Source organism: Leptosomus discolor, chromosome 4, assembly GCF_034619465.1.
Source record: "Leptosomus discolor isolate bLepDis1 chromosome 4, bLepDis1.hap2, whole genome shotgun sequence".
In the NCBI taxonomy this organism is placed as follows: Eukaryota; Metazoa; Chordata; class Aves; order Leptosomiformes; family Leptosomidae; genus Leptosomus; species Leptosomus discolor.
The window spans coordinates 48328731-48342444 of record NC_141394.1 but is presented as its reverse complement, the minus strand read 5'-3'; the positions used below and the strand labels follow the sequence as shown (position 1 = coordinate 48342444).

Below are 13714 nucleotides of genomic sequence, written 5' to 3'. Positions count from 1 at the left end.
AATTTCCATTTTAACTTTCTCTACGCATTCTTTGAGCTTGTATGTATTTTTCTGCCTTTCTACACTTGGTAAGAACCATACTGTCTGGATTTTAATACATGAAGCTTTAGTGCAGTAAATTCTTTTTTGTAGCTCCTTTCCAGTCCAGTGATTTCAATTCAAAACATGTCCGCCCTCTTCTCCATATTTAAACAAAAGGAAAGCCAAAGAAAACATTCACTCAGACTGAGAAAACAGTCATAGAAGAGAATACAAGGGAATACTGAAAGGTGTTAAAATTGTTGCCAAGAAAGAAAAAAATAAACACACGGCAGCAGAATATTCAAAGGTGAGTATAAAAAATATGCAACCAGAAAGCAAATTTTCTTTCTATTTTAAACCATTTTGCATGCTTTGTTAAAGGAATATGCTATTTCCCTCATTGTCATAGGAAGTATGACTCTTGTATAGAAAAAAGAAATGTAAGTATTAAGTAGACAGCCTGCATTTGATCAGCACAGTGAGAACACTAGAGAAATGGATGGACTGGAAGCAGTATGATCTTCAGAGTTTGCTAAATAACAAATCACTGTAACAGCATGTATAAACAGACAACAGCCTTGCAAGAAATTAATACCAGTTGACAATCTGAATGTGCAGGTATATTCTGGCTTTTGGCAGAACTTTAATTAATTGCAGGAGTATTTAAACTTCTACAGTTAATGCAAGGAAATGTTATGTACCAGGCAGTGTCAGGAACTGAGCCCAGAAGGCAGGGCAGTAGAGTGACCCATTATCATGACACTATAAAAAGCTAGTGCCATGGAAATCTCTATTCTTAGCATTTTAAACGCAGACTTGGAAGAAGCAGAAGGCAGTCACAAATAATAGAACAGTTCTGTCCCCTCAGTGCACAAGCATGCAGTAATGCAGAGTACCTCATCTAGCAGCTTTGCTTGTTACTCACTGTACTGCTAACATTTTGGGACAAGCTACATCAATCAGCTTGCAAAAGCAGTTGTTAGGGACCAATATTCTGAAGAATCACAGGGGATTCTTCTATTCCTGAAGAATGGACAGGGCAAGGAAACAGGCCATCTAGTAAGAGGTACAGTTTGAGGTAAGCGACCTCGACTCAATACTTACATGTAACGAATTAGGCCCCTTAGTGTGATCTACCACCAGAAGCGCTGATTTAACACAGCATTGGAGCCGCTGATGACAAAGCTGACTATTAACTCACTTATCTCAGCAACTTTGATGTCAGACTGCAGACTTCTAAAGTATCAGTTTCCAATAAGAATTTATAGCCCCAAACCTTACCCACCTCCATCCCCTCAAGTTCAAAGTTAGCTCCCAATTAATGTTTAAAAACAAAATTAAGAGGTAGCATGCTTAAAATAGTCAGCTACAATATGCAACATTGCACATTCCTACTGTAAAACACAGATGAGCCAAGATTAATTCTCTTTTCTGTTTGCAAAGTTTCAAAGATAATTTCCTACTCATTCTGGAGAATGCTTTCACAACTAGAAAATATACTTTTCTACAGTCAGAGGCAACCATTGCCTCCTTTTCAGGCCATTTCATGTTGCAGTAGAAAATAATATAAAGAGTCCTAGGACATAGTTTCATTTCTACAGAGCATTTCTCCCTGTCCTAGCCATGTGGTGAATGGCATCCCACTTTAGAAACCCCGAAGGCAGAAGCAGCCCATGCTGCACATGAACTGTTGTAACAACCTTCTCTAAAAGGAAAAAGTGCACTAAGGCAGTACTGAATGAAGAGCTACTAAAGAGCTGGCATGCTTCCCATCAATCTCTTACATCATCTGCTCAAAAACAGGCCTCATAGACAGGATGCAATTTACACAGTTATTTTAGGACTTACAACACGTAGGTAAAAGATGCCACAGATTGTACGTGAGAAAAAAGCACTGAAATTAAAGACTTGTCACCCAGATGCAGCAGGGAAAGAGAGCTACAGATCACAAAACAAAACGTGACGAAATTTCAGCACTCAAATTCATTCCTCTGAAAGACAGAAGGAACAACAGCCAAGTTAATTTGTAGTGCAGCATCATAAACAATGGACTGATGTAATGAAGGGCAGGTATCTCCTACCATGGGGTGAGATGCAGCATACTTATTGCCACACCAGTTTTACTGTTGAGGAAGTGGGATTGTCCCTCATGTTTACCCACAGCCATATCAGCAAGAGCTGTGTACTGAACATCAGCTGCCAAGGCAAGTTTGTGGGGAGAACTAAAGGACTATGGTGGGTTGACCCTGGCTCGTCACCAAGTGCCCACAAAAGCTGCTCTGTTACTCGCCCCACTAAGCTGGACAAGGAAGAGAAAGGCTTGTGGGTCGGGATAAGGACAGGGAGAAATCATTCACCAGTTACCATCACGGGCAAAACAGGCTTGACTTGGGGAAAATTAATTCAACTACCAATAAAATCAGAGAAGGGTAATGAAAAATAAAACCAAATCTTGAAACACCTTCCCCCCACCCCTCCCTTCTTTCCCAGGCTTAGCTCTACTCCTCATTTTCCCTACCTCCTCCCCCCGAGCAGCCCAGGGGGACAGGGAATGGGGGTTGTGGTCAGTTCATCACACATTGTTTCTGTTGCTCCTTCCTCCTCAGGGGGAGGACTCCTCACACCCTCCCCCTGCTCCAGCGTGGGGTCCCTCCCATGGGAGGCAGTCCTCCACAATGTGAGTCCTTCCCACAGGCTGCAGTTCTTCATGAACTGCTCCAGGTGGATCCCCCATGGGGTCACAAGTCCTGCCAGCAAACCTGTTCCAGCGTGGGCTCCTCTCTCCATGGATCCACGGGTCCTGCCAGGATCCTGCTCCAGCATGGACTTCCCACAGAGTCACAGCCTCCTTCAGGCATTCACCTGCTCTGGCGTGGGGTCCTCCACGGGGTGTAGGCAGATATCTGCTCCATTGTGGACCTCCATGGGCTGCAGGGGCACAGCCTGCCTCACAATGATCTTCACCACAGGCTGCAGGGGAATTGCTGCTCCAGTGCCTGGAGCACCTCCTCCCCCTCCTTCTTCACCAACCTTGGTGTCTGCAGGGTTGTTTGTCTCTCACATTCTCACTCCTCTCTTCGGCTGAAGTTGCCATTGTGCAGTAACTTTTTCCCTTTCTACCACCATTGCTGATGGGCTCAGCCTTGGCCAGCAGCAGGTCTCTTTTGGAGCCGACTGGCATTGGCTCTATCGAACATAGGGGAAGCTTCTAGCAGCTTCTCACAGAAGCCACCCCTGTAGCCTCACTAATACCAAAACCTTGCCATGCAAACCCAGAGCAAGGACCATGTCAGCACTCTGTGAGAGCAGCCCAAGAGGCTGGCAAATGTAAGTGGCTCAGAGCATCAGAGTAAAGAGGAGCTACGAGTTTCTTTTTTTCCAAGAGTGCTCAAGAACCATCATAGCTGTTCTTCAGGATAACAGAGGAACTCTGAAGGTCTCAAAATAATCAGCTTTACTATAAAGAACAGCACCAGACAGAACCTGCATCCACGTAATTTAATGCTGAGCATTCAAATGAGCTGCTGCTCCTACTCTCCACGCTACTGCTTGCCACAGAAACACACAGCCACTTCGTTTACCTCACCCCTTTCTCCCTCAACTCTAAAATAGTTTCTACATTTCGCTACTGAAACACCTACCGGGATTGAGCAGAACAGAGTCTGCATTTATTTATTTCATGCAGCTCATGGGCTTCTCTGCAGAAGAGAAAGGCACCAGAACATAAAGGATATCAGAAGCTGCTGCTTCACTGCCACAGGCACCACAGCCTACCTGCTTTCTTGTCCCAGTACAGCCCTCCAAGGCCTTCCTCACAGATTAGTGTCCAAGTCATCCCCTTCCCAGGTATGCCATCTGTGTCATCAGCCTCCCCAGCTGTTCCCTCTGACGGATGAAAAAGATGGAGTACCCTGATGAAGACTTCTCCAGATGGAGACAAGTGTTACACCTTTTGCCCTCCCACTCCATTCTCTGCCAGGCACCCACACCAGCACACTCAGCAGATCGTCCTGCTACTGAGCATCACATATTCCAGTCCCACCCATCAGGCAGCCTCCATTATCTCACTCAGAGAACTAGCTGAATTGCCAATTTCTTCTCATGTTTTCTACATTTCCACCTATCTTTTCAGATGGACAGTGTGGATCTATTTCCTCCCCCCATGCATCTGGTGTCCCTTGCTGGGTAGCAGTAAGAACTTCTCCACAAGGGACAGCAAAAGCCAGGAGCCAAGGGAAACCACAGCACAGCCCCACAGGACATGAGAGCAGCAGGCAGAGCCAGATGCTGGCAACAGGCTCAATCAGCAGCCCTAGACAGGGCAGAGAGATGAGTCAGGCCCAGCACCCATCCAAGGAGCCCACTGAAGGATCAAGAGGAGACAGGACCAAAATCAAGACTACATGAGTCCAAGGCCAGCCAGGAAATAAGGCCAGAGACAGGACTGGCAACAGGCACACCCACAACGTCACTCAAGCAAAGACTGAATCAGGGCTCCTCTAAGACAGACCAGACAAGTTCTGTGTTTCTTCACATAATAAATTCACCAAAAGCTGGCTGGGATCTCTCCAAACTTTGCTGATTACAGCGAAGTCAATCCCAATTTAAACAATTATAATATGGGTGACTGGCCCTAGTGATTTTCTTGTTCTCATGCCTTGATCACTTCTATGCTGCCTTCATGTAAAGCCTACTTTAACTTCACTTACCCTTTAAAAATGCATCTGTAGAAAAAAAGAGTGTAGAAAATGTGAGCAAAGACAGACCAGCCCCAGAGGATGTAACAGACAGTACCAGACAAAGTGCCTCTAAGACTGTCTGACTGACTCTGAATGCTGATCGGTGTGAACTAGCTCGATCTTGTCAGGGCTGCTTCTCTGCAGTTTTCACAGCCTGCTTGTTTGGGTGGCATCTTAAAGTCTCTAACTCTCCCAAATCTGAGTAAACACCTGTGAAACCTTAAAAAGCAGCATGTTTCCTAGGATGAGGTGTGTCTGTCAAGGTGAGATAAGGACAGCCTGGGGGGAATGGGAAGATAGTCCTGGCTGGAGCCTGACTCGTACTGATGTTCAGTTCCCACTCTCCAGGAAGCAAAGTAGGCACATGGGTGGCACAAGGCTTCTCAATGTACCTTGGCCCTTGTTGGTGCTTGGGTCTCCCCTAGCTCTTACAGGGTTTTCTGATAGGACCTCTCCGGTTCCTTTGTCAGGAAGCCTTCCCTTCCCTAAGCATTGCTCTCACCAGCACAAGCAGCCTTTGTGCCCAGCGTACGCTCTCGTCAAAAGACTAAACTGGGACTGAGTGATGTCTCCATTCCCCTGTGGGTTTAAATTGCAAACATGTGGCTGAACATCCCAGCCATGAGACAAATGACAGCAGTCTCCTTATGGACCAGATTCTCTTTCTTTGAAGCAAAATCCTGGGCTGATCCTCGTTGCCAGTCTACCTTCTGGTTAAAAATATCTGACCTCGTGAAACCTCACAACTCTCTCCGGGCAGCCCCTCCCCGCCCGGTGAAACACCCGATGAGGTCTGCTGAGGACCAGGCAGTTCTGCCTGTCTCCACGTGTCCCTGCCCTTGATCTGACGGCCCCCTCATACTGGCTCCCCCTAATTTTAATCTTCTACAGCTCGATAACCTATCTGTTATGCATCTACAGGGACACATACGCTCGGTTTCCTCTCTCTTTCTCACCTGCAAGGGGGCGTGGGGGGGCAGTGTGTGCGGGAGGGGGGGTGGCGGTGTGACAGGGTGCGCTCGCCACCACCCCCAGCACAGCGGCTGCGGTGCCGCGGTGAGAGGGGGAACCTACTGCAACCTCCCCTCTAGCGCGGGTTGCTGCTCTCCATCGCCGGGGACGCGCATTGCTCGCCTCGGGACAGCAGTTGGAGGGGCGGCTCCGTAGTGCCGGCACATCTCCCCAGCTCTGCTGTTTATCGGGGCGGGACACACACACAAACGCACGCACACACACGCTGCCGCAATATTGTGCATTTTCTAAGTCAAAAGGCGATCAAACAAGTCAGCGCTCCCCCACGGAAAGAAAGCCGTTCTCCTGCAGCAGCGGGAGGGTAAGCCGCCGCTGCGCTGCCCGCGGTGGTGCAGGAAAACCCTGGGTGCACCGGGAGCTCGGGGTTTCCCCGACACCCACCGCCTTTACAGCCCAGCCGTGCGGGCCGGGACTGCAGGGCTGTCCGGGGCGGGGGCGGCGCCACCGCCTCTCCGCGCCTCTCCGCGGCTGCGGGCCGGCTGCTCCCGGCGGGCCCGAAAAGGGGGTTCAGTCTTGCGGGGGGACGGACGGACACATCGGTAGCGCCTTGGGGTACGAGCAGTCGCTGCTGCTTTCGCCGAGGTCCCCGCGGTTTGGGCGGCAGCCGGCCGCGCTGCCGCCGGTTTTCTTGTCACACCGCTCACAGCGGCGGCGTTAAGCACTCATCACCGCGGACTGCCATTACCAGCACCGCAGCGCCCCGTGGAGCCTGCGCCGCCCCAGGAGGAGCCCCGCGCTCCCACTGCGGCCCCCCCTACACCCGTGGTTTCGGGTATCCCCCGTCACAGCACCCCAGTTAAGTGATTCGGGCGGGGCGGCGATACGCGGGGTCGCCCGCCCGCGCCGCTCACAGCCCCGCGCTTGGCGGAGAACGGTGTGAACCGCCCCCCGCGCTGGCAGCCCGGTACCCTCGGTGGGAGCGGCCGCCGCGCCCGGGGTGCTCGGACACTTTAAACAGCTTTATGCCACGCAGGCGAGCAGTGCCAGTGCCGTTGGTACGGTCAGAAAAATGTGCCCCTTTTTTTTTTTTACCGGAGCACCCACCGTATGGGGGGGTGAGGGGGCACCCCCTTCACCCAACCCGTCCCTCCTCACAGATGGGAAATGGCTCCCTGTGCAAGACCCCACCGGGCTTGTAGATGCGGCGTGCGGCTCGCCCGCCCTCCCGGGGCGTGGGGGGCTGCCGGGGCGGTGTGTCTCTGCCCCCCGCCGCCCCCGTGCAGCGGCAGCACGTGGTGCTCCCGGGGCGCGGGTCCTCAGGCGCCCTCCCCCCGCCCGCTGCGAGCGCAGCTTCGCGAGGAGCTTTTTATAGCAGCACCGACCCGCTCCCCGACGGGGGTTTCTCGCCGCGCTCACGTTACCGTGCGAGTGCGGCGTTAAATCAAGGCGGGGGAGGAGGGGAAGGGAGTTCAGCGCGCGCCTAATTAAGAGACGGCGTTAACCAGCAGGGCTAAAAATAGCCCCGAGCGCTGCAAACCACAGAGCCGCAGCCAGCGGAGCCCATCGATCTGAATGGAGCGGCGGGCGCTGAATGGGCGGCCGGGAGCATGAATGGGAACGCGGGACTGAATGGGGCCGCCGCGCCGGGGCGGGCGGGCGCCGCGGGGGGGCGCTGTGGCGCTGCGCCGCTGCCGCGCGGCAGCTGGAACCCCCGGCCGCGCACGTGCCGGCGCGGGGGCGGCTCGGTGTCACCTGGCGGCAGCGGTGGCGGCGGCGGCGGCGGCGGGCGGGGCGGGCGGCGCGGGGGAGGCTATAAAAGTGTCCCGCCGTGGCACATGCACACTTCGGGGAAACTTCCTCGCCGGAGCGGCGGCCATGGGAGGAGCGCCCTTTCCCGCCAGCCCCGCTCCGCCCTAGGGCGGGCAGCCCCGCGGCGGAGGGCGGCTGCTGCCGGGACCCCCGCCCCGACCTGCCCCCGCGGTAGGCAGCGCTGGCGGGCGCGCCTGCTCCGCCGGCACCCGGCTCTGCCCTGGGAGGCGGCGGCGGCAGGATGAGAGTGAACGGGAGCGAGCTGAACAGCTCCGTCTTCCCGCGGGACCCGCCGGCCGAGGGCGCTTCGCGCCGCCCGCCCTGGGTGACCTCCACCTTGGCCGCCATCCTCATCTTCACCATCGTGGTGGACCTGCTGGGCAACCTCCTGGTCATCCTCTCCGTCTACCGCAACAAGAAGCTGCGGAACGCGGGTAAGGGGCGGCGGGGAGGCCCGGGGGGGGGCCGCCCGGGGCGGGGAGGGGAGGGGGGATGGCCGCGGCTGCGGGGCGCAGTGCCGGGGCCTCTTGGTCTGCCCGTCAAACTTTGCTCGGGCGCGCAGCTCCAGGGCTGGGCGCTCTTTGACTTCGTCCCCAGCTGGCGGTTATAGGCTGTGACAGGTGCCAAGAGCTTCGTCTTTCCTACCGGGTCGGTGATCGAGCGGGTAAGGGTATTTTTAGCGCCCGCCACCGAGTCGCGGTGCTATTTTTAGCTCTCGACAGTTCCCACCTAGCAAAAAAGAAAGGCAAGTGAGCCTCACTTAAGAATGGAATTAGACGTGGTACTAGGGGTGCTGCTCTGGCATATGCCGTGTGTTTGTCCATGCTGGATGCTAGTCTTCTGATTGATTTTCTTTGAGTTACAGACATGTCTCCTGTAACAAATACTGTGGCTGGAGCTTCAAATCAAGCACATATTAAGTTACAGACATTGCAGGATTCAGAAAAAAAAACAACACCAAAACCCCAAGACAGTGGTTCCGTTTTCTTTGTTCACCTCCTACTTGCTATTTAGGTCTTTGGGGAATAGGAAGCATCTGACAGAAAACAGATTTAGGCACATTCTTAAAAAAATAAATCTCTACTTTTGACAGGCTAGAAACTGTGATGGTCTATTGAGTAAATCCCTCTTAGTTCATGGATTATTGGTCAGACAGGCAGGAACTTCTTCAGATTCATTCTGCTTTATCATGTCAGACCAGCTGCTGTGCACGTGTACTAAAATCTGTGCACTCAAAACCCTATGCATCTTTCATTGAAAAAATACAGGAGTGTGTGAAGAGAGCTGTGTTGTTGATGAAAGCAGAATTTCACTCCATGATAACTGAGATGCTGCTTTTATATTCTTCACAACTGGCTGTCAGGTTCTTTATCATAGCTCCACTAAGTTCATTGGCTAGTGGTTTGAAAGCCATCTGGGGGGGAGTTTGAGCCTGGGTTTTGCTATAAGCTAGCCTAATAAAGGTAGCTAATATTGGACTCTGGCCAGCATACTTAACTTTCTAAGGTTAAGTCAGGTAATTCAAATGGGTTGCATGTTTTGGTTTTATTCAGCCGTAGAGGAATGCCAACATACAGGATCAAAATGAAGACTGGCAGGTTTTTTTTCTCTCCTTATGGTTGGCACTGATGTGAGCTCTAAAAGCTATGTTCTCTTCTTGCTTTCATTGACAGAAATTTCATTCACTGGAGCTGGCAGGGTTACACACTGCAATACTACATATTTGAGAGGACAATCAGGCTCCAGAAGTCCAAGTCAGTGCTTGAATGCCCTTGTTCCCTGGGAGATTTTCAGATGGAGGGAGAAATGTTGAGATAGGCATATTACTGGGGTTACTCCAGGGGAACGGGTGGTATTCTCCTCCCCCTTAATTACTAAATATATACTTCAACACTTCTGTGGGGAGTTTGCAATACAGACATGTCTGGTAATAAGTCTGAAATAAACGCGGTACCTGTTTTCTGGAAACCTAACTGAATCATTGGGCTCTGTGCGTGCACATATTCTCTACTGTAGATCTCATGTAATCCCTCTTGAATCCCGACATGTGCTCACTTGTTCACTCTTACTGCATTTCTTGTTCTTGCCTTTTCTGTCATAGCGGCTGTTAAGAACTGCAGCAAACTGGCAACAGTAACCTCCTACAGCTAGGAGAATAGAGCATTCTTCTGAACATAGATTATTTTAGACTAGAACATGAAGTAAATACTGCTTTACTCTCTGAAATTAAGGATTAATTAAAGCAAGCAGATACTTGGTGCAAGGCAGGAAATAGTTTATAGTCTGTTTTAGGAAAAAAAAAAGTAACAAGTTTTTGAAGTTTTAAAGTTTTTTTCCTTCAAAGTAGTGATTTTTTTTAGTACATGGATAAAAGGAAGCTTTGGAAAAAACATCATTAATAAGCTTCAAAAAGATGTGCAGAGTGGCTTTGACTAATCCTGCAAAAACCTATGCCTAGGCATAAGTTTACTTATATGAGTGCTGCTATTAAACTTGGCAATGAATTAAGAAGGTGTTACTCAGGCGTGTAAATTTATGATGAGGCATAAGTATTTAGAAAACTCTGGCCTAACATTTGTGAGTATGAAGAAGAAAGTTTCCTCAGCCTTGTTTAATAAAGACAATTACAACTGTTTACAAAGCTCTAATAAGACACTTCTGATTTTACGACCGCCTATATTACTAAGTCTTTGGCTGGCACATTTGTTGAGGAAAAAGGACACAGAATGAAAATTCCACCGGAAAAAGGTCAGGGAGGAACAGAAGATACCTCCTGAAGAGAATGTATTTCACTGAAGACTTTCTTCCTCCTTTGCAAGAGAGCACTAACAGAAATAAGGAGTATTTAACACTTTACCAAAAAGGTGGATTTGGTGAGGGAAAACATCTTGCATCTGTCCCACTCTCTATTGTATAAATATTTTTGGAAGATAACTACAAATTGAATCTGTGGACTTATGACTAAAAAAAGTGCTTTGGGGAATAGTAGGAAGGCCTAGAAAATCTTCTCAACAAGTGGTGTAACCTTCCTGACAGTCAGAAGGTTAGTAAAAGACACTGATCAAAGCAGAGAAGTCAGTATCTCAAAGAAGTTTGTCTCAGCAAGCGAGGAGTGTCTGATACTACAGACTCCTTCATAGTCACAAGCATGGCTTCAGTAGATGCTCTTCTAGACACAGAAGCTGATGATGCAACTGGTAGGATCCTCTTTTATTTCATGTACTTGCCTTGTAATAAATTTCATAGTTCTGGTCTGGTTTTTTTTTAATGGTGGCTTTGTAATCTAACAGGTGCCTGACACCAATTCAGTCCTGATGGGAACAGCTGCAATTTAATGCTGGCCTACACAAAGACTGAATTTGGTTTATGATGTCTGTGATCTTTTAACTTTGAAACAAAGTTCAAGGGAAACATTCAAGGCATAAGGATTTTGATGCCCATATCTTGGTAGCACATTCATGCAGCTTGAACTTTAAACTGATGTGCTTTCTTTAATAATTGATTTTAAAAAGAATAGCTCATTTTAAAAAGAAGTTTGGTGTAAATCATCCTAATGTGTCTTGTTTTCCATTGCTAATATTTATAGAACAGAAATGAGGTCATTCAACAGTTCCACCGTGAAAAGATGAAATAACTACCCTCAGGGAAGGTTTATTAAAGAACTACTAGTACTTTCTGCAACAAGTGGAGGTTTTACTTGAAACTATCAACATTGGATTACAGCATCTCAGAAAACTGAAGAGATCATTTAAAATTATTTATGTAATATTACACACAAATTCGGTGATTGCTAGTATCCTTATGCCTTCGTTGTTACCCACACCAAGAAAAACAATGCATCAAGAACAAGGTGAGGGAGCAATTGTAAGTCCTTGACTATGGAGATTAGTTTACCGCTTGTTCCACTAAAATGTCAGTTACCATGCACCTGTCATTTTGGTGACAGGGGATTTGGGTACTCGGTGACTGCAGGACTGGACCATTCTTAATGTCAATGAAGAAAGCTCTCTTGAGTCCTATTCTACCTCTTGCTCTTCTTTCTCTTCCTTTTGAAACTGTTCTCTTGGCCTGGTATTGCTTTTTCCTGGGTGCTTTATTTTGCCTGAGGTCCAAAGGTGCCCTGACTACCCCTTCAACAGACCCCTCCAACAGACCCCTGCGTTGGCAGGGAGCCTGCAGCAGTCAAGGAGAGAGCCCCAGCAGTCTCACCCTCGCTCTTCTGTGATGCCTGACACGAGCTGGCATAACACAGCCACTGGTGCCAAGCTGGTGACTAGCACCTACCGCATCAGGGCAGAAAGCTGCGTTCACATCCATCTTGCCCATCTCTGTTCTGTGTTAGATGCATTTGGGGGTTTGTACTTTTTCCCAGTTTCCCATGTCCTTGGTCCAAATGTTTTGATGCTAAAACTTGTTTTTCTTACTAGTGAAGAAGGCAGAGAGGAAGCCTAATGGTGCTGAGACCCCAGGGCCTTAGAGCCTCGAGATATAGTTAACTTCACTAGGACTGCCCACATGCTTAAACTTAAGTGTGTGTGTGTTAACTACTTTTCTGAATGAGATGGCAATGAAAAAGAGAAAAACAATCTTTGCCTGCTAAATCTGCCTCGGGTGCATTAGGTCCCAACAGGTCTGTAAGGACAGCTCTGTGAGTGCTCAGAAGAATAATGAACTCAAGAGTAATCTCTGACCAATATCTGTAAGATCAGTGAAGTCACTTATGGAAGAAGTAAGGAACACAGCTACTTATGGTTATTTTATTGTTTTTTTAAGTCCAGTATTTGTTAAATGGTACAGCCATTGCAGAATTGGGGAATGGGATCTACCAGGAAGAATTTCATTTTGGAGGCTTTTCAAACTGGTCCTGGGTTTTGGTTTGAACAATGTAAGAATCTAGTTGAAGAGTGTTCCTCTTAGTGCATTTTCTAGAATACAAATTTTAAATATAAGAATGGAACTATCTTTTGATAATCAGATTGGAGATCTTACCAGACTTTTCAGAATATGATTGTTCTTGATGGTGTTTTGTTTTTTGAGTTTTAAAATGATAATGTTAAATGCTCTATTAAAAATTGTTTTATCTAATAAATGAAACTCCTGTTGTGAATTCAGACTAATGGAATCATTGTTTTTTTCAGGTGATCCCTGGACTTCCTTTTGTGCCCTGAAAGACAATGGGCAGCCCAACAAATATTTGACTCAAGGGAGCTAACTTGTAGAAGATAAAGTTGTAGCACAAATTCAGGGTTCTGATGAAAACTGAGATGTTGATGGCAATGAACATTATTTCAGACATGAATAACTTCCAGTATTAAGAATGGTAAGCTGTTTGGGAGAAGGGAAAATGTCTAGTGGAGATGCTGAAGTTTGCCAATTGTTGAAAAGAGCTGAGCATAAAAATGCAGTTTAAATAAAGCTGTTCCTCAAACTGGTTTTGATTGAATATTTTACTGAATCATAGGTTTACTTCAGAAACCTATTTAAATGACACTGTGCTTTCAGTGACCAAAGGCAGAGATGAGTATTTAAAATAATTAATACTCTGTTATTACAAATATGTCTGTCAAACTCTGCTATTGCAAGATCCTGCACTCTGAAGTTTTTAGAGGCACTGCTTTTTCTGGTTTGCTGCTGCCAGCAGACAATGGTACTGATACTCTGTAGTATTTGCTGTCTCTTTTAGTTTATTTTTTTCAGGGGCTCTCCCTTTTCTCATTAAGTTTTTTTTCATCTTTAATCTTTTCATTAACAATTTCTGATCTGCTTTCTTATCTCTTTTCTATTTCTTTTTACACTATATACTTTTCTGTCATAACATAGATACTTCATGTCTTTCTAGCATAAGACATCATCAGCAAGTCTAGTTTAGTGACAGAAAAAGCTACCAACAATAAGCATCCATCCAGTGCTGATATGACAATGTCCATTCTGTTTGTACAATGAGGCTTGCTTTCCTAGGGCAATAAAAATATTGCGGTGTCAATTCAATGCTATGCATCACAGTTTAATTTTGCAACCTCAATAAGAACCTTGTCACCCTTGCTGTTGACAGTTTTTCTCCATGAGCTGACTCAAATTCCACATTTTCTGCTCCTGAGAATCAATTACCAACCTCAGTTGCAAGAAGACAAGTGTTACTAAGAAATCTTCAGGATAACAGAACACAGTTTATA

The 13714-nt window shown here is 47.7% G+C and overlaps 1 protein-coding gene across 1 annotated transcript in view; it reads left to right on the top strand.

The window, feature by feature from the left end:
- The first annotated feature begins 7782 nt into the window (after positions 1 to 7782).
- Positions 7783 to 13714, top strand: part of MTNR1A (melatonin receptor 1A) — a 58835-nt gene continuing 52903 nt past the window's right edge. The window contains exon 1 of the mRNA XM_086464071.1: positions 7783 to 7975. Coding sequence (XP_086320197.1) covers positions 7783 to 7975 — 193 coding nt within the window. The remainder of the gene's footprint in view (positions 7976 to 13714) is intronic.